Source organism: Oncorhynchus kisutch, linkage group LG16, assembly GCF_002021735.2.
Source record: "Oncorhynchus kisutch isolate 150728-3 linkage group LG16, Okis_V2, whole genome shotgun sequence".
In the NCBI taxonomy this organism is placed as follows: domain Eukaryota; kingdom Metazoa; phylum Chordata; class Actinopteri; order Salmoniformes; family Salmonidae; genus Oncorhynchus; species Oncorhynchus kisutch.
The window spans coordinates 25,804,804-25,828,062 of record NC_034189.2 but is presented as its reverse complement, the minus strand read 5'-3'; the positions used below and the strand labels follow the sequence as shown (position 1 = coordinate 25,828,062).

Here is a 23,259-nt window from a genome sequence, read left to right as displayed (position 1 = left end):
ACACCGGTCACGCCTGCAACGTGCGGGCAGGAAAAAATAAGTGACAGGAGTTGGCGTTGAAGTACAAACACACCTTAGGGGCCGAGTTCCTGTCCAAGCTGGGACACGTGAAAGACTTCTCCCACTGGCCGAAGCAGCCTCCCCCTACCCTCTGACCTCAAGGGAAGCTGGTCTACTTCCTCCCATTTCCCAAGAAAGTGCCAATAAGCAGCAATCGGCAAGAATGTGAACAACTTTTCCAGTGGTTGATAGCAGTGGCTCACACAGCTCTGCAGATCCCTAAAAAGGACCCAGGACGGGAGTGCTCAGTAGAATCACCATGAAGACCTTTAGGATTGCTCTTCTTATCCTCCTCCTAACCCCGCTCAAGCTCCTCACTGCAGGTAATCCTACATGGATATTTAGATCTGCTTTTGGGAGTAAAAAATTACTACAAACATACTTGGATAGGAGATCGTATGTTTTTTTTATTCAGTCAGTAATGGATTTAAAAAGTTGTAGTTGGGAAAAATGTATACTTCAAAAATAGACAACACGACTTACCAGTAGTTGAAGTTTATTGTGTTTTATGTTATTTTGTCTTGATCATTGTTTTAATTGGCTGTAGTATTTACTTACCATCTTAACCAGACTTGGTTTGCAACAAAAAACATTTGGAGCACATTTGGATCATGAATTATGTCATAGTATGACATGAAACACAGTATGTCTGGGAGTTGTTCTAACATTTCTCCATGTTCAACATTTTTGCCCTAGCCTGAGATAAGAGCAGCGTTGTTTTTTATTGTCGTTGATTCGAATCTTGTGTAGTGTTCCCAAAATAATGTATATTATCCTGGTCAGCCTCATGTGGAGGAAGGTACAGCCACAAACCTTGATAAGGTGCAATTCATATTTATAAAGTAGTATACCATTTCTGAACACTTTGTGTTAAGTTGCGTCAAGTGTTACCAGGATAACTCTGAAACCTCCCCGTGGTGCAAGTCACCCAAGAGGGACACATGGCCATGAATGTTGACAGGGAGACCAACCAAAGCTATTGGCAGGACCTAAATTATTCCTATTTTATTAAAGGTCTATTGAAAGACAAAATGCACACCTAAAATAGTCTTTATTAGGTGTGTGTGAGGAACCCTGTTCATCACCTTGTGTTCACTTTACACCTTTATTTCAAGTCTACTTTATTTCATCTAGGATCTATTTCAAGTCGACTTTATTTCAAGTCGACTTTATTTCAAGTTGACTTTATTTCAAGTCGACTTTATTTCAAGTTGACTTTATTTCAAGTCGACTTATGATCAACTTTAGCCATCTTTGGCGATCTATTCGGGGGACGTAATGCATCGGACAACACGGATAACAAAGACAAAACATCTAGGAATAAAACCATGTCCAGGCCCAAGACAAATTAAAGTGGTTACTTGGGCTGGTGGAAAAAAAGAGGAAGTCTCCAGATTGTTTGTTTTGATTGGATCATGGGCATGGATCCAAGAGGATCGTTAACTGCCATGTGCTGCCCAGAGAGGTGGTTGGAACTGCAGATAGTCAGTGGGAACCAAACTGCCCCTTCTCTCACAGGGGGAGAGATTATTGTCCAGAGTCCCTTTCGAAGTGAAATGGTCCAATCGGCAGCAAATCTCCTTCCAGTATGAATCTAACATCTGCAAGAAACACCCAATCAAAGGTCACTGCAGTGCAAGCCTCTCTAGAGTGGCGAGAGAAATGGCCGTTTTCTCCCTTGCAAATATGTCCCACCATAATATATAGAAAACTAAATTGTTAAAGGGTGAAATGCAAGTGTATTTAGCCTACCATGTAGGCTTAGTGATTGCACTTTCCATTTGCCTGTATCATGGAAATAGATTATTACTGTTGCCATAAGGTACAGTACTTATTATGAAAGGGTGGGGGCAGGGGTGAATCTGCCGCCACAGCCGACGAGGAGGGGTCTCTGTACAAGACAAAATGCAGCTATAGCAGAGGAAAAAGAGGCAAAAGCAGGGGTCAAGTATTGGGTTATGTGCTCAAAAGTCAGTGTGAAACATCAGGCACGAAGACAGTTGAGCTGAAGCCCCTCTCTGACGGGGGAGAAGACAGGAAACCCTTCCTGGCCCTTTGGCTGTTCGAGCCAGTAGGGGCCAGGGGACAACAATACTCTGTCTGGGACAGGATGCAGCTTTTCACAGGTCTGGGCCTGAAGCAGAGGATATCCACCTCAAAGTGTCACAGACGGGATGACTTTCTCAGGGGTGCATCGTCAAAATCGGTCTATTTAAAATGAAAATAAATAGAAAGACAGTGGTCTTTCAAACCATGCCAAACAGGAACAACACAATTGTCTAACCTTTGAATCTAAAAGGAACCAGTATCTCTGAGGAAATGTTTTAGCGACCAAGATAGAAATGGTAACTTTCGATCTGTCATAATGTCAGCTCTTTGGAGTGCTCTCACATCCTCTAGATTTGCTTTAGGATTTAGAGCCGCACTTTACCGAGAATTAGTCTGCAGGTGAAGCTTATTGCTAAATCTGGTACAATTACAGGTTCTCTTAAAAGGAAGTATTAGCAAACAATATATTACATTCAGCCTTGAAAACGTAAACAACTTACTAAATCAAGAAGTCATTTTTTGCCTGTTTGTCGTTCGGTATGGTTATGGTGTTGCCACAGAAGTTAAGTATTGTTAAAAAAGATCAGAAGCACCAATAGCAGAACCAGCAGCAGGGCAACCTGATGGACTTCCATTAGACCAAGTTCCACGTAGGTATATTATAAGGTTCTGAGGTAATATTTCAAGAGATGAACAATAGGCAGATTCATAGACAGTGATAGTCTTTAAAAAAAAATGTTACCTGGTTGCATTTTTAAGTCTAAGATTCTCTCATCACCGACGACTCCTGCTGCTACTTTTTGATGATTTGCATCTTATTTTACATTACTGAGTTAGAATATCTTTCATCTGTCGTCATAGCAACTGAGACACCCAATACGAGTGTTCCTCCTCCCATCACATCTGTCCACACTCCCATTACATCTGTCCGTTTAACCGATGCTGCTGCCACCGCTGCTGAGACCACGCGCAGTAAGTAAAAGAAAACATATCAAAACATGGTTTCCGATTCAAACAGCTGTGTTAATCTCTTGTTCAAATAACTGTCAAAACCTTAGGACATTGTAACCTTAGAATGAGAAACTCTGCTCTTAAGACTGATTTTCCATTCCAGAAACAGTAAATGCCACGGACAAACCAACAGCAACATCACCCCATCTCTCAGTGCAGTCCACATCTCCACATGCTAAGGATGATGGTATTTCATTTAAATTGCCCATCTGAAAAAAAAACACTGACTACAGTCTGCTTTGTGAACTGTATTTCTATGACTGAGGTCCTACACCAGAGGTCAGATGTGCTCACGTGTCAAATAAGCTCTACAGATGCATGGCTGTTGGAATAACCAAATGATAATAAACCAGAGGCTGACCATATATCAAGCATCTCAGAGTGCTGATTTAGGATGAGTCTTGCCTTTTAGATCACAATGAATAAGATTACATGAACAGGATCGGACCGGATCCTAGATCAGCACTCCTACTAAGATGATTGATACATACTGCCCCAGATCTTAAATGTTAGAAATGCTCTAAAGGAGTGCATTCTTCCCCCTTAGCATGGGTAACAGACAGAGGGGCAACGACCCAGGCCACAACAACTGTTCCCACGAGTGACCCACTCCAAAATGTGACCACAGTTCAGGCTACATCAAAGACTCACCCACAAGGTAAGAGGAGGTTGCTACCCTCTCTCAAATTACACCAGCGATAAGATAGATGATCGCAAGCAAAGCATTGAGTTAAAGATACCTTCTTCTCTGTAACGAGAAACAGCCTACTGATTACAGTAAAGTTAAAATTGTCATTCTTCAGTTATTCAGACAACCACAGAGAGACATGGTTTTCCTTCACCGGGATCCTTGACCACCTCCAGACCAGAAGAGAAAGGTACCGTTTACTGTCAATCTGATTTATTCACTTATGTTCCATCAAATAACCCACTAAACCAATAACTTGGGACTGGATAAGACCGTAACTTAAAGGGGAATTTCAGGATTTTTACAACTCAACGTTAGATGGTTCCTTACCCTGGAAGTGGTCTATATGGGCCAGGAAGACTGTAATCCATGGTTGAGTTTTCTCTGAACAACCACTAAAAACTTCAGCGAACTCTCGCCACCGCTAGCTAACAATCAATGGAAGTGACTTAAGTATAATCATTATAATAAATAAATATGACAAAGCCAGCTTGTGTAGATATTACATAATTTCGGATAGCCTTCATTTCTTAATTCAAACACTTGATGCATTTTTATTTTTTATTTGACCTTTATTTAACTAGGCAAGTCAGTTAAGAAAAAATTATTATTTTCAATGACGGCCTAGGAACAGTGAGTTATACCTGCCTTGTGTAGGTATTATCCTCAAAACAATGGTTTGCCATTAATGTTTTCTTCAGTTTCAGGTGGTGGAATTACAGGTAAATCTAAAGCACTATCACTGTCCCTCAATTAGGGTTGCAAAGCGAGGGTATATTACTGCACATTTGGAAGTTTACAGGTAAACTACAAGAATTTGGGTAACTTTCAAGGATTTTATATAATTTATCACAAGACATCTAGTGGCCCTTCTGGGTACTTCAGATTATCATAGGTGTCTGTAATTATCTCTGGCCCTCTGTGCCCTTAAAACATTTTAAATAGTCAAATAAGATTAACATTATCCTAAATATAAACCATCAACTTAATGAATACCATTGGTGTTTAATATGTGGGATTCGGCATGAAATATCCTTTATATTTTTTTTTACACAATTTCTTTTTTTACTAGGTGAATGTCGTTTTTGTAAATGTTTTGGTGCCAGACTGTTGGCAGTTGTGAAAAAAGACAGTTGTTGGGACAGTTGCAGAGTTAATTGAAAATAATACCATTGCTGGTTAGATGCTTTTTTTAGGCTATTTTGTCTTTCTGTTTATCTCTCTCTCTCTCTCTCTCTAGCTCCCTCTCTCTCTCTCTAGCTCCCTCCCTCTCTCTAGCTCCCTCTCTTTCTGTTTATCTCTCTCTCTCTCTCTCTAGCTCCCTCTCTCTCTCTCTCTCTCTCTCTCTCTCTCTCTCTCTCTCTCTCTAGCTCCCTCTCTTTCTGTTTATCTCTCTCTCTCTCTCTCTAGCTCCCTCTCTCTCTCTCTAGCTCCCTCTCTTTCTGTTTATCTCTCTCTCTCTCTAGCTCCCTCTCTCTCTCTCTAGCTCCCTCTCTTTCTGTTTATCTCTCTCTCTCTCTCTAGCTCCCTCTCTCTCTCTCTATCTCCCTCCCTCACTCTAGCTCCCTCTCTCTCTCTCTCTAGCTCCCTCTCTCTAGCTCCCTCTCTCTCTCTAGCTCCCTCTCTCTCTCTCTAGCTCCCCCTCTCTCTCTCTCTCTAGCTCCCTCTCTCTCTCTCTCTCTCTCTCTCTTCCCTGCTGTCTCTCTCTCCCCTGCTATCTCTCTCTCCCCTGCTATCTCTCTCTCTCTCTCGCTCTTCCCTGCTCTCTCTCTCTCTCTCTTCCCTGCTCTCTCTCTCTCTCGCTCTCTCTCTCTCTCCCCCCTGCTGTCTCTCCATCTCTTCCCTGCTGTCTCTCTCTCTCTCTCTCTCTCTCTCTCTCTCTCTCTCTCTCTCTTCCCTGCTCTCTTCCCTGCTCTCTCTCTCTCTCTCTCTCTCTCTCTCTCTCTCTCTCTCTCCCCTGCTGTCTCTCTCTCTCTTCCCTGCTCTCTCTCTCTCTCTCTCTCTCTCTCTCTCTCTCTCTCTCTCTCTCTCTCTCTCTCTCTCTCTCTCTCTCTATATATATATATATATATATATATATATATATATATATATATATATATATATATATATATATATATATATATAGTATTCATTATTGGCAAGATTGCCAAAGGCTGGAGCGTCGGCCTTCTCGCCCACTCCAATTTCGCTCCAGTAGTGCTAACTTAATGAGCTCAGGGCATGCCCTGCCCAGAATGCATTTGATGTCTACTTGTGTGCTGCTATAGCCCCTTGCTTTAGCTACTGTCATGATGTTCACTAAATATTTTCATAAAGAAACTAATAAAACACAGGTGCTAAATCAAGAAAGCTGTCATCAAGGCAAAAGGTGGTTACTTTGAAGAATCTAACAAATAAAATATATTTTGATTTGTTAAACACTTTTTTGGTTACTACATGATTCCATATGTATTATTTCATAGTGTGGATGTTTTCACTATTATTCTACAATGTAGAACATAGTAAAAAAAATATAAAAAACATTGAATGAGTAGGTGTGTCCAAACTGTTGACTGGTACTGTATATATATATATATATATATATAGTATTCATTATTAGACCTGTGTCCATATTTTCCATGAATTTCTAGTGGATATGTTTCAAGAGAACAATGCCTATTTAATGAAAAAAGCATCTAACCAACAATGGCATTATTTTCATTTGTAAGAAGGAATACTATATATATCAATACCATTTATGAAAGATAAGTATAAATCATCAAAGTTACCATAGATTGCCAAAAATGAATTACCCAAATTACTGAATATTCTGGTAACTTTGGTAAATTACCAGTAGCTTTGCAACCCTACCCTCAATGCACTTATTTGTCCACTACCTGAAAATGAACAGGATGGTATAATGATAAAAAATTACAATGTTTCCAGGTCAGGAAGGAGACAAGAACAATAGGAATGTGGGTCAAGATACCAGTAGGTCCTCTGCTACCATCATCTGTAAAGAAATGAACACACACTGACACAAATTTACCTCGCACTGAAAAACACACACAGTCAGCAAAACAAACATAATATTTTAAATAGACACATTATCCAGATGACAAGTTCCAAATTATGGAGCTAGCATCTCCTTCTCGTGGTTATTGAAAGTTCATAGAAGTTATCATAGAATTTACTGCATAAATCTCTCTACAGAGTATATTTGAGTTTTACAGTATATGATTTCTCTACTCAGGTCACCGGGCTGGAGATGAAGAACCAGAAACTCCTAAATCAAGTAATGTAGCAACTTTATGGACCCCTTTACCTCTACATCTATGTCAGGGGTAGGCAACCCTGTTCCTGGAATGCCGTAGGTACTGCAGAATTTTGTTCCAACGAGACAACACACCTGACCAACTGGGCTAATTCATCAGTTCAATGATTGCCTAAATTCAAAACACCTGGTCTTCCAGGTCGGTTAAATCAAAAACATGAAGTGCCTGTGGCACTCCACGACCAGGGTTGCCTATTCCTGATCTATGTTCTACCAATAACACACCCACCAGAGGGTGCATACACTTCACATTTGACTGGGTTGTTAGTGTGTGTGTGTGTGTGTGTGTGTGTGTGTGTGTGTGTGTGTGTGTGTGTGTGTGTGTGTGTGTGTGTGTGTGTGTGTGTGTGTGTGTGTGTGTGTGTGTGTGTGTGTGTGTGTGTACAAAGTCATTAGTCAGGCCATGTTCAATTACAACTCATCATAAATTGGCTACATGATACATTGTTGGAACGATGGTACTAATCCAACTTCTCATCGTATGTGAAAAACAACCGTTTTGTCTGCCACACTAAAGAAAGATGGGCTTCCTCTTTGTCACCAGATAAGAATATGCTGTGGATTCTTTTGCCAGTCCTGGGAGTTGTGGTGGCTGCTGTCATCGTCTTTTTCAAATTTAAAAGCATGAAGGTCCACGATCACACAGGTATTACTTAATTACTCAATTAGATGTGACTCTGCACAGCACTACGTCTACATACACAGAAGTCTATTGACATTACAAACTAAGTGTCACACCTTTTTTTTTTTTTCCCCTCAACAGAGGCAATTGATAATGGAACAGAAAAGTAAGTATAGTCTTTGGACTGTAGATGAAGATACAATTTAGACAGTACCCCATTTGAACAGTTCAAATATACCATCATCTTTTAAAGAAAAATACAATATTTTACTCCCAATATGCTCTGCTCTCTCCTCTTTGCAGTGCTTCTTTCCAGAGCAGGTCGGACAGCACCAAAGATGGTGTCATGCTTCTCGGGGTCAAGTCCTCAGGTGGTACGTTTAAACTGTTTACTTACTAGCAAGTTAGCATTGTCAATTGCTGTTATGGTCCTCTTCAGCACAGTGGTCCTCTTCAGCACAGTTCCTGCAACTATGGTGGATGCTTAACCAGACCAGTGCAGTTTGGCTCGGCTCAGTAGTGTGAAAAGATTCTACCAGGCAATTAGTCCAAGCAGTTCCCATGACTCCTACCCTTCAAGTAATTGGAAGACAAGGAGGAAAGCTTCAATCAAATGATCAAAGTTCAAGAGAAACACTCATACCAGTAGTCTTCTACTTAACTTTTCCAAGTTCTCTGTCCTTTCCCCCATCCCTTAACATTACAACTTTGTTTTATCTGGCGTGGACATGCAATTATTCCCGGCAAGCTGGGAGCTTTTAATATGACATTGTGCATGTTCAGTAATGTGCCTGGGCTGGTGAGAGCAGGGGAAAGTGTTTCCTGTGATTTTTTGCCCCTCCCTTGAAAGACCAGCAGGGGATGAAAGATACAGACTTCCTCACACAAACACATATTATTTTGGACAGCCCCTATTGTGTGGCTCCCTGGGCCGGCAAATGTCAATGTTTGCCGGTCAGACCCTGTATGTAAAGTTCTTCGGCAATTGTGTGATCAAATTAAGATTCTACATCTGTAGGTCTACCCTCCAAATGGGAATTGGGCATAGCAATCTCCACCTTCCTCTCTTTTCACTCTTTTTATTTATTTTTTATTTTATTTCACCTTTATTTAACCAGGTAGGCCAGTTGAGAACAAGTTCTCATTTACAACTGCAACCTGGCCAAGATAAAGCAAGCCGTGCAACAAAAAACAACGACACAGTGTTACACGTGGGATAAACAAAAGTTCAGTCAATAACACAATATAAAAATCTATATACAGTGTGTGCAAATGGAGTGTAATAAGAGCCTTGAGCTGTTGGCTGGTAGCTGAAGGGGGAAATGGTGTCAGTGGTCAGGAATTCTGCTGAGAGAAAGTGTTAGTTATGGTTTTGGATAACTGACTGCTATTGTCACAATAAGCCTACACTTCATTACATCAAGTTGTTTTAAAGCTGTTTGGGAGATTTGGATGTTGCAGTCAAATCAAATCAAATCAAATCAAATGTATTTATATAGCCCTTCGTACATCAGCTGATATCTCAAAGTGCTGTACAGAAACCCAGCCTAAAACCCCAAACAGCAAGCAATGCAGGTGTAGAAGCACGGTGGCTAGGAAAAACTCCCTAGAAAGGCCAATACCTAGGAAGAAACCTAGAGAGGAACCAGGCTATGTGGGGCCAGTCCTCTTCTGGCTGTGCCGGGTGGAGATTATAACAGAACATGGCCAAGATGTTCAAATGTTCATAAATGACCAGCATGGTCGAATAATAATAAGGCAGAACAGTTGAAACTAGAGCAGCAGCACAGTCAGGTGGAAGTTGAAACTGGAGCAGCAGCATGGCCAGGTGGACTGGGGACAGCAAGGAGTCATCATGTCAGGTAGTCCTGGGGCATGGTCCTAGGGCTCAGGTCCTCCGAGAGAGAGAAAGAAAGAGAGAAGGAGAGAATTAGAGAACGCACACTTAGATTCACACAGGACACCGAATAGGACAGGAGAAGTACTCCAGATATAACAAACTGATAACAGTCTCTGAGAGATTTATAATTAAATATAATGGATAAGAGGATTCTTTGACTAAATCACTTTGGATAAAGACATCTGTCAAATGACCATGTGGGCTACTGTCATTTGTGCAACACAGTGCAATTAACCCCTTGGTCTAGGGCCATTGTCCCACTTTCAGCCGACACAGCCCAAACTCAGATATCTGGACAATAATACAATACTGACCTCTACTGTTCTATTGAGTAACCACAAAGTAAACACACCAGGGGTGATTTCAACAGGAGGCAACGTTATGTAACATTCAGATAGAAATATGCTATGTAGAACAAGAAATAAGGAATCACGGCAGCTCTATTCATGGCATTTCTATGTGCAACGTTCGACAACGTTTGGCTACTGAAATTCCTGTTGTAATGGGAGGGATGTTAAAGGAGCAGTCTCATTTATACAACCACACCTCTCAAATACTGTATGATCCTGGGTTGGGGTTTTACAATACATAACCAGTTTGTTAATTTTGAACTCTCCCTTTCAGCTGCTGCAAGATAAAAGGGAGGGCGTCCCATTCGACAGTAGCTCTCACAACCCGAAAAATGGTCAAGACCGTCAACTATCTAAAAATGCTGGACAATCAAATATGGCATATAAGAATCCCGAAAGCTAAGTGGGCACATTCTTATACTGTATAGTGTGGAAAGAAGATTGGTGTGGAGTATTGTGGGATATGGGACTCTTAACTGAACATGTGTCTGTTAAAAAATATTCACTAGGATACTGTATATCATAAAAAAAAATATGTACTTCACTGTTTTTTGTATTCTTAATTTGATGGTAATTTAGCCAAGGATCAAGATCCAGACATTTCATTCAGGAAAACAATGCTAGATTTTGAATTAATGTGAATAAATTAACCCAAAAGCTCATTGTCTGGGTGCAAGAGGATTGTTTGTCTCATCCCTGTATTTAAGATACTGGTTTTGATTTTATATCACACAAACATGTATGAAATCCAAATGCACTGAACCTGAATTCAGCACACAATTCCTTGATTCAAACCAGTTAGTGACCAGTACACATTATTAAGTGTTTGTATGCTTCAAATCTGTTGTAATAAATTATTTAGCTTTCAGTGTAAATGCCAGGATTGCAAAGATTAGCTATTTTGCCGGTATGTTTCCTGCTTTTCAACCAGTTATTGTGTATATTAGAGCAAACAATAAGATTTCCCACTGGTCAAAGAAAATTTGAATTTCTCAAATAAAGAAGAACGTTATGGTTGAATATTTGTTGTTTTGCACCTGTACATGCTCACGACAGTTTATGTTGATTTTACCTGGCTACACACCGTATCTTTAATGTGCTGAATTATATAACACAGCCATAGGAAAGGCTATCGAGAATAAACTATTCAGTATTGGAGAGCTGTAGCTCCGCCCACCGGTTATGTGAAGCAGAGCATGCTGGGCGATCTCCAGCTCTGAGGATAAGGAAGTAACTTGAGAAAAGTCAAGTCAATTAGTTCAAGCCATCTATTGTTTTTTCCTTTAGTTAGCATTATTTGTTTTACCAAGGCCAGCGTGTGTCCTTCAGAAATATGAGTACATATGTCTTATTCTTCATGTGTTAATGTTTTGGACGTACTCGCTGACACTTATGTAGTTTATCTTTGTTATGCTAATTTGCGTTTTTGCCACAAACTAGCAAATGCAAGCTTGCTAGCTCGGTTGTTTTTGTCATCTCATTTCGAACATTTGTGATTTGTATAGTATAATGTTCCCCAGTGCCGTGTTTATATGCCCTGTAACTATAAATACTGTATGTGTGAAGTATAGTTTATTTGGTTTTATTGTGGATTGTGTAGACATGCATTCAAGTTCATGCAGTTGTGTGAGGATGATGGTGCTGCTTTGTAGTGCTGGGTGGCTACACCCTTCTGATCTTTTATTAGTGAAGTCACAGCCTGTTTTGTCCTGTGCAGCACATAACCTATTGAAGCCATATTATTGTTTATAGCCAATGTAATTGGAGGATGTATTAAGCTTTCCATTTACTATTGTATTTACATTCCCCTTTTACTTTCACAACCATTCTTGGTTAAAACAATTGTCAAGCCGTACCTTAAAGTGCCTTAGCCCATACACTGTGCCGTGCCTGCTCTATGTGAATCAGCGTTATTAAACCACCTCAACTGGAATCCTACCTGTCTTTTTATTTTACCTTTATTTAACTAGGCAAGTCAGTTAAGAACAAATTCTTATTTTCAATGACAGCCTAGGAACAGTTCAGGGGCAGAACCAGGAAGAGGTTTGGAGCCCAGGAAGAGTAGCCACTGCCTTGGCTAATTGGGGATCCTAATCAAATACTAAATACTAACCCTCCACACCCTACCTTTACCGGGAACACAGGAAGCTGCCAACAGTCTACCAAGCAGAGCTAGAGGAGATCCATAAAGAGAACGAGAAGCTGCATATGTCTGAACTAGCTGTACAGAGAGAATTCGCAGAGCTTGACAAAGTTAAACAGTAAATGAGGAAACTTGTGGAAAAGGTCTGCAGTCTCCAGCCACCCCTTGACCCGACTGCAGCCAGCTCCAGCTACACCCCCACAAAGTCTACTCAACAACCGTCTGGCCCCACTGTATGTCTCGGTCAGTCCTTCCAGTCCACCTCGTTCCCCCACCTGAGCTAGAAGAAGAGTTCAGCGAGGAGTACAGCGAGGAGTGCGATGACAACAAAGAGGAATTTGGCGATGGTGAGTGGCCTGATCCACCACCATGGCCTACAGAGGAAGAACCAGAGCAGCCAGAGAAAGAGTAGTAGACTTCCTGGACAAGATGATGAGTGAGCTCAAAGTCATGAGGGATCAGGCAACATCCGCTGCTGCCTCCAGGCCACCATCCAAGAGAGGTTACACATTTGCCCTGTCCCAGAGAGTCAAGCTAGCACCCTGATGGGGACTATTGACAAAATCCTCACCAGGCCAGTACTGCACTTTCAGAGCCCTAAGTTGGTGCAGTGACCCAGAAGTCTCTCCCTCATAGGGCTCACCCTCATGCAGCAGCTTATGACCTGCCAGGTTCCATGGTTACCTAGGCCAGACCCTCAACCCCATCTGCCGCCCCCTAGAGGCTTCGCCGCCGCAGCAGTGCAGGACCTACAGAGGGTCTAGGCCAACCATCCCTAACTTCACAAGCCGAGACCCAAGTGATTTCGCTCACCTAAAGATGGCACTAGAGAACCCCCTGCCAGCTGATGGGAACAAGCTCTTCAAGGATCAGATCCTGGTGTATCACTTAAAGCTAAAAGAAGTCTGCCTACTGACAGATTCCTACCTCAACTCCCCCACGCCTAACTCAGACACCATGGCAGTCCTAAACGAGAAGTTTGGACAGCCACACCATGTCGCCCTAAAGAAGATAGCCAGTGTCATGGACTCTCCCGATGTACGCCATGGAGATACAGCGGTCTTCAACAAGTTTACAATACAGGTCCAGTTCTTAGCGAGAATGCTCCGGACACTGGGTCCATATGGCATCATAGAACTGAAGTGTGAATCTCATGTAGAATGCCATTTCAGCAAGCAGGTAGACAGGTACCAGACATAGACCAATAGAACTGTCATCAGACAGGTACCACATAGACCTTACTCGAGTTCTCAGAGTGGTTACAGTATGATTCATGGTGTCAAGACAACAATGGCCAGTCATCAAGCAAAGGGCTTAAGGACAGGCTTGGGCAGAAGTCAGAAGGGCGCTCACCAAGGAACAACTAATAGAGTGGATCAGAAAGACGTGCTTGCATTGTGGAAGGGACCATCAGGTGTCCCCGTGGACCCTCAATAAGCCCTGCGGTCTCTGCCGGGTAACACAAGTCCTTCACAAGGTCAATGCCAGACTTCCCCCAAAGAGGCACCAGCCATATTCTAAAATTGATTACATAGTTTTTTCTCCTCATCATTCATCATTGACAAAGCAAAAACAGGTTTAGAATTTTTTGCATATCACATTTACATATGTTTTCAGACCCTTTACTCAATACTTTGTTCAAGCACCTTTGGCAGTGATTACAGCATTGAGTCTTCTTGGGTATGACGACACAAGCTTGACATACCTGTATTTGGGGAGTTTCTCCCATTCTTCTCTGCATATCATATCAAGCTCTGTCAGGTTGGATGGGGAGCGTCGCTGCACAGCTATTTTCAGGTCTCTCCAGAGATGTTCGATTAAATTCAAGTCCGGGCTCTGGCTGGACCATTCAAGGACATTCAGAGACTTGTTTTGAAGCCACTCCTGCGTTGTCTTGGCTGTGTGCTTAGGGTCGTTGTCGCGTTGGAAGGTGAACCTTCGTCCCAGTCTAAGGTCCTGAGCGCTCAGGAGCAGGTTTTCATCAAGGATCTCTCTGTACTTTGCTCCATTTATCTTACCCTCAATCCTGACTAGTCTCCCAGTCCCTGCCGCTGAAAAAACACCCCCACAGTATGATACTGCCACCACCATACTTCACTGGGTGATTGTGCAAAGCTGTCATCAAGACAAAGGGTGGCTACTTTGAAGAATCTCAAATATGAAATATATTTTGATTTGTTTAACACTTTTACTACATGATTCCATGTGTTATTTCATAGTTTTGATGTCTTCACTATTATTCTACAATGTAGAAAATAATAATAATACAAATAAAAACTTGAATGAGTAGGTGTGTCCAAATTATTGACTGGTAATGTAGGATATATGTAAAGACCAGATTAAATTGAGAATAGTCTGATGGGTGACAGTATCAACTGCTTGTCAAATTGTGAATGAGAGACTGATGAAATGTGTGCAGCCTGCGCAAGAAACCAAGCAGAGCGCTTGTCTCTCATTAGAAATCAAAACATATAGTCTAACATTTGTATAAATAACTCCAAATTAAATATATTGGAGGACTTGGTTCTTTGTTTACCGCTCAACACAGAGCGGAAATCATTTGGGAAAATGTTTATTTATATTTTATTCAGCTATGTTCAATGTATTGTTGTTACTATGAAATAATGTCACATGAATTATAAGCAAATCTTGCCTGCTTAATGAACTAGTATGGTTAAAATATATATATATATATATGGATAAGAATAAGAGATTGGAGGTTGTATTAAGCTAATACCTGCCATTTACTATTGTATTTATTTTCCCTTTTACTTTCACAACCACACACACTCTTGGTTAAAACAATTGTCAAGCCATACCTTAAAGTGCCTTAGCCCATACACTGTGTTGTGTTATGCCATTCCTGCTCTATGTGAATCAGCGTTTTTAAACCACCTCAACTGGGATCCTACCTGTCTGTTATCTGTGCCCTTACAAGTACCTGGAAGAGAACACATTAAGTGCTAAGAAAACCCTAAGAATATACAGTCCAACAGGTCCTCCACTTCAGCACCATTAGTTAGTACTGGTATGCAAACAAGCAGACCTTAAGTGTATCATATTCTCATAAAGTAAACACATTTTTTATGGACTTTAAAGTCCAGGCTTTTTGAGTGTTTGCAATGATAGTTCCAGACAAGTTGTTTTTCTTTGCAGTCAAACTACACAGATTATCAGATCTCACAGATTCTGGATGAAGTGTTGAATGTCTGAGTAACCGTATTAATGGGATATATTATAATATAAGCCTAGTAATCTTCTCAGATGTGTAGCATTACTACAAAAAAAACTATCATATGCGTGTTGAGCCGACTTGACTGGCCTACCGTAAACTGTCTACCTCCTAATCAAAGGAAAAAATATAGCTAATGTAGCCTGGTAGCCTTAAGGAGAGAAACGATTCAGAACTGCAAGGCTGACAAAAAGCACACCTAAGAGGGTATGGTCCCTTTACTGGACATTATCCTCACTGGGGCGAACTGGAAGGAAGCGGTGATGAAGGGGGTGAAAAACTGAGAAGAGCTGCTAGTGCAACAGGTGATGAGGAGGGTGCAAAGCTTATGTAGTGTCGTGGAAATGTCCTCTATTTACCAAATCATGAGCGCAAACCACACACACAAGTCAGAGTTAGTTATCAAAGTCCATCTTTAATTATATCAGCTCTATCACAATCCTGTGACTCTCAGATCAATTCAGTGTCTCTCAATGAATTCTCTGAGAGCCCCCCACACATTGCAGCTGAGTTCCTTTAATAGCAAAGAACACACATAGTCAGACAGCATAGACATAATAAATCGTTCAGCTTTGTCTCCTTACTCAAACCCCAGAACCATAAACCAATCCTCCATATCAACAGGCATATATCAAATTGTCATTTAGATACAACCAACTCTAAATACAAACTCCTGGACAAACTCACGGAGAGGAGAATGAGGCTATAGGTTAAGATAGAAACAACATTAGAGGGAGCATAGAATGATTCCAGATACTGCCACCCTCCTTTCTCCACTGGGAAAAAGGTAGGGAGTGAAAGATATGTTTACACATGATGACACTTTGGCCTCTCCCCTCTCAGCGGCCCATGCAACTTAGTCTTGACATAGAACAGATTACTGCAACCTCGTCACAGTATTATACAAAAATACCATTCTGATAAGAATTAACTTACACACATTAGATGAATATAAAACATCTTACAAATGTTACCAACAAATTCTGAATCTTCCACGACAGTAGCTTTCACGACTCTGCCATACAGTGCCTTCAGAATGTATTCATACCCCTTGATTTCTTCAACATTTTGTTGTGTTACTGCCTGAATTCAAAATGGATGAAATGTTTGTTTTCTTCTCAACCAACTACACACAATAGCCTATAATGACAAAATTAAAACATGTTTTTAGAAATGTTAGCAAATTTATTGAAAATTAAATACATAAATATCTATTTTACATACAATAAATAACAACAAATAACACATGGAATCATGTAGTAACCCAAAAAAAGTGTTAAACAAATATTTGAGATTCTTTAAAGTAGCCACCCTTTGCCTTGATGACAGCTTTGCACATGCTTGGCATTCTCTCAACCAGCTTCAGGACATAGTCACCTGGAATGCTTTTCCAACAATCTTGAAAGAGTTCCCACATATGTTGAGCAATTGTTGGCTGCTTTTGCTTCAATCTGCAGGCCAACTCATCCCAAACCACCTCAATTGGGCTGAGGTTGGGTGATTATGGAGGTCAGGTCATCTGATGCAGCACTCCATCACTCTCCTTGGTCAAATAGCCCTTGCACAGACTGGGGGTGTGTTTTGTGTCATTGTCCTGTTAAAAAACAAATGATAGTCCCCCTAAGCACAAACAGACAGTGTCACTAGCAAAGCACCATCACACCTCCTCCTTCATGCTTCACAGTGGGATCCACACATGTGGAGTTCATCCGTTCACCTACTCTGTGTATCACGAAGACACTGTGGCTGGAACCAAAAATCTAAATTTTGGACTCATCAGACCAAAAGACAGATTTCCACCGGTCTAATGTCCATTGCTTGTGTTTCTTGGACCAAGCAAGTCTCTTCTTCGTATTGGTGTTCTTTGGTAGTGGTTTCTTTGCAGCAATTCGACCATGAAGGCCTGATTCACACAGTCTCCTCTGAACAGTGGATGTTGAGATTTGTCTGTTAGTTTTGTTTGGATTGATAGACCTTCGTTGTCTTGAAGTAATAATGGACTGTCATTTCTCTTTGCTTATTTGAACTGTTCTTGCCATAATATAGAATTGGTCTTTTACCAAATATGGCTATCTTTTGTATACCACCCCTACCTTGTCACAACACAACTGATTGGCTCAAACGCATTAAGAAGGAAAGAAATTCCACAAATGAACTTTTAACAAGGAACACCTGTTAATTTAAATGTAGTCCAGGTTACTCCCACATGAAGCTGGCTGAGAATGCCAACAATGTGCAAAGCTGTCATCAAGGAAAAGGGTGGCTACTTTGAAGAATCTCAAATATAAAATAGATTTGGATTTGTTTAACACTATTTTGGTTACTACATGATTCCATATGTGTTATTTCATAGTTTTATGTCTTCACTATTATTCTACAATGTAGAAAATAGTAAAAAATAAAAATAAAAACTTGAATGAGTAGGTGTGTCCAAACGTTTGACTGGTAATGTAAGTATTCACACCCCTGAGTCAATACATTGTAGAAGCTCCTTTGGCGGCCATTACAGCTGTGAGTCTTTTTGGGTACATCTCTAAGAGCTTTGCACACCTGGATTGTACAATATTTTATTAATTTAAAAATTCTTCAAGCTTTGTCAAGTTGATTGTTGATCATTGCTAGACAACTGTTTTCAAGTCTTGCCATAGATTTTCAAGACGATTTAAGTCAAAACTGTAACTAGGCCACTCAGGCAGAAACACTCAATGACTTCTTGGTAAGCAACTCCAGTGTAGATTTGGCCTTGTGTTTTAGGTTATTGTCCTGCTGAAAGGTGAATTTGTCTCCCAGTGTCTGCCTCTAGGATTTTGCCTGTACTTATGTCTGTATTCCATTCATTTTCATCCTAAAAAAACGTCCTAGTCCTTGCCGATGACAACTATACACATAACATGATACAGCCACCACCATACTTGAAAATATGAAGAGTGGTTCTCAGTGATGTGTTGGATTTGCCCCAAACATAACGCTTTGTATTCAGGAGAAAAAGGTTGTTTCTTTGACACATTTTTTTGCAGTATTATTTAAGTGCCTTGTTGCAAACAGGATGCATGTTTTGGAATATTTGTATTCTGTACAGGCTTCCTTCTTTTCACTATTGTGGAGTAACTACAGTGTTGTTGATCCATCTTCAGTGTTCTTATATCACAACCATTAAACTCTGTAACTGTTTTAAAATCACCATTGGCCTCATGCTGAAACCCCTGAATAGATTCCTTCCTCTCTTGTAGTGCTGAGCAATTGTTCACCCCCCTCTTGTTCGTGGAGATAATTTTGCAGGTTTAAAGCCTTTTTCATGCAATTCTTTACATTTTGCTATGTCTAATGTTTATTTGTGTGATATTTGAGTGATTTAAACATTACAACAAAATCTATGGGCTAAAAACCTAGCTAATAAACATTAGCTGACATGGGCTAGTTGATCTGAACATTTCTGACAACATTTCAGACAAGTTATAAGGTATGCAAAAAAAAAAAAAGAACACCTTTAATTAACCAGGTAGGCTAGTTGAGAACACCTTTAATTAACCAGGTAGGCTAGTTGAGAACAAGTTCACATTTACAACTGCCAAGATAAAGCAAAGCAGTGAGACAAAAAAAACAACAACACAGAGTTACACATGGAGTAAACAATAAACAAGCCAATAACAACAATGGTGTGCAAATGGCATAAGGAGGTAAGGCAATAAATAGGCCATAGCAGCGAAGCAATTAAAATTTAGCAAATTAACACTGGAATGACAACTAATTGACAATGACACAGCAATGACTCACATGACAAAAGGAAAACTGATTATGCACACCCAATTTTGAAAAAGTGCATTCTACTATTACAACCACTGATCTGTGATTGTTAGTTGGTATTCAGCAGTCATAAAAGTATGCATTATTTACTTTGAAGAACAACAAAATTGTGATTTTGTCAGACATCATAGGCAGCAGCTCTATAAAACAAATGTAATATACACAACAACTGAAATATTTGATTTAAAAGTAAAGCAATGTGAATAAATGGTTAATAAGTGATATGCTGAATTCAACCAACAATACAAAATACATGTTTGTTTTTTTATCGAAATCAAAGTGGGAAAACCGTGAAATAATTTCTATAATCGAACCGAAACAACCTCAAAAAGCAGTACTCGCTCAGCGCTACTCTCTGGCAACTGAGTTAGGAAGGATGTATGTACAGTATCTTTGTAATGGCTGGGTGTATTCATACACCATCCAAAGCCTAATCAACAACTTCATCATGCTCAAAGGGTTATTCAGCGTCTGATTTTTATTTATTTTTTACACATCTACCAACCGGTGCCCTTTGCAAGGCATTGAAAAACCTTCCTGGCTGGTCTTTGTGGTTGAATCTGTGCTTGAAATTCACTACTCGATTGGACCTTACAGATAATTGTATGAGACTGGGTATTCATTAAAATATCATGTTAACCACTAGCAACTTATTATGCAATTTGTTAAGCACATTTTTACTCCTGACATTAAGAGGTATTGTGTGTAGATCAGTGACACAAAGGCTCAATCTAATACATTTTTCATTCAGGCAATAACACAGCTTTCTAAAGGCACTGTATGTACTGTATGTCTTCTCAAAGCTACGCAGAAATCAATGGAGGCTGCTGAGGGGAGGACAGCTCATAATAATGGCTGGAATGAAATCAATGGAATGGCATCAAATGTGGTTTCCATGTGGTTAATACCATTCCAATGACTCCATTCCAGCCATTACTGTGAACCGTCCTCCCCTCAGCAGCCTCCACTGGCAGAGATGTTCCAAGTCAATGTCCTCCCCTGTAGATTTGTTGTCCATCCAGACACTCAACCTCTCTGTGCAGGCCCTGATGGAAAGGGTGGACTCCAAGGAATACTCTCTTATTGGACTGGTGGATGCGCGACCCGGGCTGGCAAAATCCTGGATCATTGTTACTCTAACTTCCACGACGCATACAAAGCCCTCCCCTCTCCCTCCTTTTGGCAAATCTGACCATGACTCCATTTTGTTGCTCCCAGCCTATAGACAGAAACTAAAACAGGAAATGCACGTGCTCAGATCTGTTCAACACTGGTCTGACCAATCTGATTCCACGCTTCAAGATTGCTTCGATCACATAGACTAGGATATGTTCCGGATAGTGTCGAACAACAACATTGATGTATACGCTGATTCGGTGAGAGAGTTTATTAGTAAGTGCATCGGTGATGTTGTACCCACTATTAAAACCTTCCCCAACCCAAAACCGTGGATTGATGGCAGCATTCGCGCAAAACTGAAAGCATGAACCACTGCTTTTAATCAGGGCAAGGTGACCGGAAACATGACCGAATACAAACAGTGTAGCTATTCCCATTGCAAGGCAATCAAACAAGCTAAGCGTCAGTATAGAGGCAAAGTAGAGTCGCAATTCAACGGCTCAGACACGAGAGGTATGTGGCAGGGTCTACAGTCAATCACGGACTACAAAAAGTAAACCAGCCCCGTCGCGGACCCCGATGTCTTGCTTCCAGACAAACTAAACAGCTTTTTTGCTCGCTTTGAGGACAATACAGTTCCACCAACACTGCCCGCTAACAAAACCTGCGAGCTCTCCTTCACCGCAGCCAACGTGAGTAAAACATTTAAATGTGTTAAACCTCGCAAGGCTGCCGGCTCAGACGGCATCCCTAGCCGCGTCCTCAGAGCATGCGCAGACCAGCTGGCTGGTGTGTTTACGGACATATTCAATCGATCCCTATCCCAGTCTGCTGTTCCCACATGCTTCAAGAGTACCACCATTGTTCCTGTTCCCAAGAAAGCTAAGGTAACTGAGCTAAATGACTATCGCCCCGTAGCACTCACTTCTGTCATCATGAAGTGCTTTGAGAGACGCCTTCTGGGTCTCGCCCCGCCCTGTGCAATAGGGTCCTGGACTTTCTGACAGAACACTCCCAGGTGGTGAGGGTAGGAAACAACATCTCCACCCTGCTGATCCTCAACACTGGGGCCCCACAAGGGTGTGTTCTCAGCCCTCTCCTGTACTCCCTGTTCACCCATGACTGCGTGGCCATGCACGCCTCCAACTCAATCATCAAGTTTGCAGACGACACTACGGTGGTAGGCTTGATTACCAACAATGACAAGACGGTGTACAGGGAGGAGGTAAGGGCCCTCGGGGTGTGGTGTCAGGAAAATAACCTCACACTCAACGTCAACAAAACAAAGGAGATGATCGTGGGCTTCAGGAAACAACAGAGGGAGCACCCCCCTATCCACATCGACGGGACAGTAGTGGAGAAGGTGAAAAGTTTTAAGTTCCTCGGCGTACACATCACGGACAAACTGAAATGGTCCACCCACACAGACAGCGTGGTGAAGAAGGCGCGGCAGTGCCTCTTCAATCTCAGGAGCCTGAAGAAATTTGGCTCGTCACCAAAAACACTCACAAACTTTTACAGATGCACAATCAAGAGGATCCTGTCGGGCTGTATCACCACCTGGTATGGCAACTGCTCCGCCCACAACCGTAAGTCTCTCCAGATGGTCTGCACAATGCATCACAATCCAATGCATCACAATCCAGGGTCTGCACAATGCATCACCGGAGGCAAACTACCTCCCCTCCAGAACATATACACCACCCGATGTCACAGGAAGGCCAAGAAGATCATCAAGGACAACAACCACCTGAGCCACTGCCTGTTCACCCCGCTATCATCCAGAAGGCGAAGTCAGTACAGGTGCATCAAAGCTGGGACCGAGAGACTGAAAAACAGCTTCTATCTCAAGGCCATCAGAATGATAAACAGCCATCACTAACATTGAGTGGCTGCTGCCAACATACTGACTCAAATCTCTAGCCACTTAATAATTAAAATGCCACTTTATATAATGTTTACATACCCTACATTCCTCATCTCATATGTATATATTGTACTCTATACCATCTACTGCATCTTACCTATGCCTTTCGGCCATCGCTCTTCCATATATTTATATGTACATATTCTTATTCATTCCTTTACACTTGTGTGTATAAGGTAGTTGTTGTGAAATTGTTAGATTACTTGTTAGATATTACTGCATGGTCAGAACTAGAAGCACAAGCATTTCGCTACACTCGCATTAACATCTGCTAACCATGTGTATGTGACCAATAAAATTTGATTTGAACATAAGAAACTACTCAGATGCACTCCAGTTCTCCCCAATAATTCTGACTAGGTACACTATGATATGCCAGCCAGACCAACAATCCAGAGGAGACCTCATCAGCTACCATTTCTCCCTCCTCATGGAGTTTAGCTTCTCATTGCCATTTCAACATGGCACTAGGTCACCTCAATTCTTCAGTTGATTAATGAGCAGGTGGCATTTGAAAGGCGAAAGGGGGCCTCGGTTAGATTTCCGACACATTTACATTGAAGAGACAGTGAAGTGGTCGGCACAGTGCCAACTGTAAACATGTATGACCCAATTTAAGATGTGATGTGGGTTTAGTTTCATTGGTGGCGCCTTCCTTCAGTTTAACCATGAAATCCACCATCTGCAACACTGCTTTCAACGTTTCCAATTTTAAAATAGGAAACCTCTTAGACATGACCTGCCTATTATAGTGAACTAGTGACAACTACTATGTAGCTGGGGATTCTGTGGAAGAGAAATGCAACCCGATTTAGATTCCACAGGAAGGTCAGGGGATGCAATATGAGGCATGCATTGCTGAGAGGCTATGGGTGCCAGCATACCAGGCCCCTTGGACAGGACAGAGGATCCGCCTCCATTGCACTGGATTAGTAATGTGAAGCTCAACCAGTCATATTTTTGCCTCATTCAGGGAAGCTGATTCGACAGATGGGAATATTTCACAGGCAGAGTTTGGTAGTGCTCCCCTTTAAACTG

At 41.3% G+C, this 23,259-nt stretch overlaps 1 protein-coding gene across 5 annotated transcripts; it reads left to right on the top strand.

The window, feature by feature from the left end:
• On the top strand, window positions 1–11,929 carry LOC109906535 (uncharacterized). 5 transcript variants are annotated; one of them, XM_020504271.2, is made up of 12 exons: window positions 186–383; window positions 2,971–3,081; window positions 3,224–3,307; window positions 3,668–3,778; window positions 3,924–3,998; window positions 4,510–4,530; window positions 6,737–6,781; window positions 7,044–7,085; window positions 7,669–7,770; window positions 7,888–7,912; window positions 8,050–8,117; window positions 10,271–10,677. In XM_020504271.2, exons 1-12 carry the CDS (start codon window positions 320–322, stop codon window positions 10,282–10,284), a joined length of 762 nt encoding a protein of 253 aa, XP_020359860.1. In that variant the 5' UTR covers window positions 186–319; the 3' UTR covers window positions 10,285–10,677. The 5 variants fall into 5 exon arrangements, with proteins under 5 accessions (XP_031647967.1, XP_020359861.1, XP_020359860.1 ...); XM_020504270.2 differs by having other exon boundaries at window positions 188–383; window positions 8,050–8,120; window positions 10,271–11,929; XM_031792107.1 differs by lacking the exon at window positions 4,510–4,530 and having other exon boundaries at window positions 1–383; window positions 10,271–11,561.
• Window positions 11,930–23,259: the final 11,330 nt, after the last annotated feature.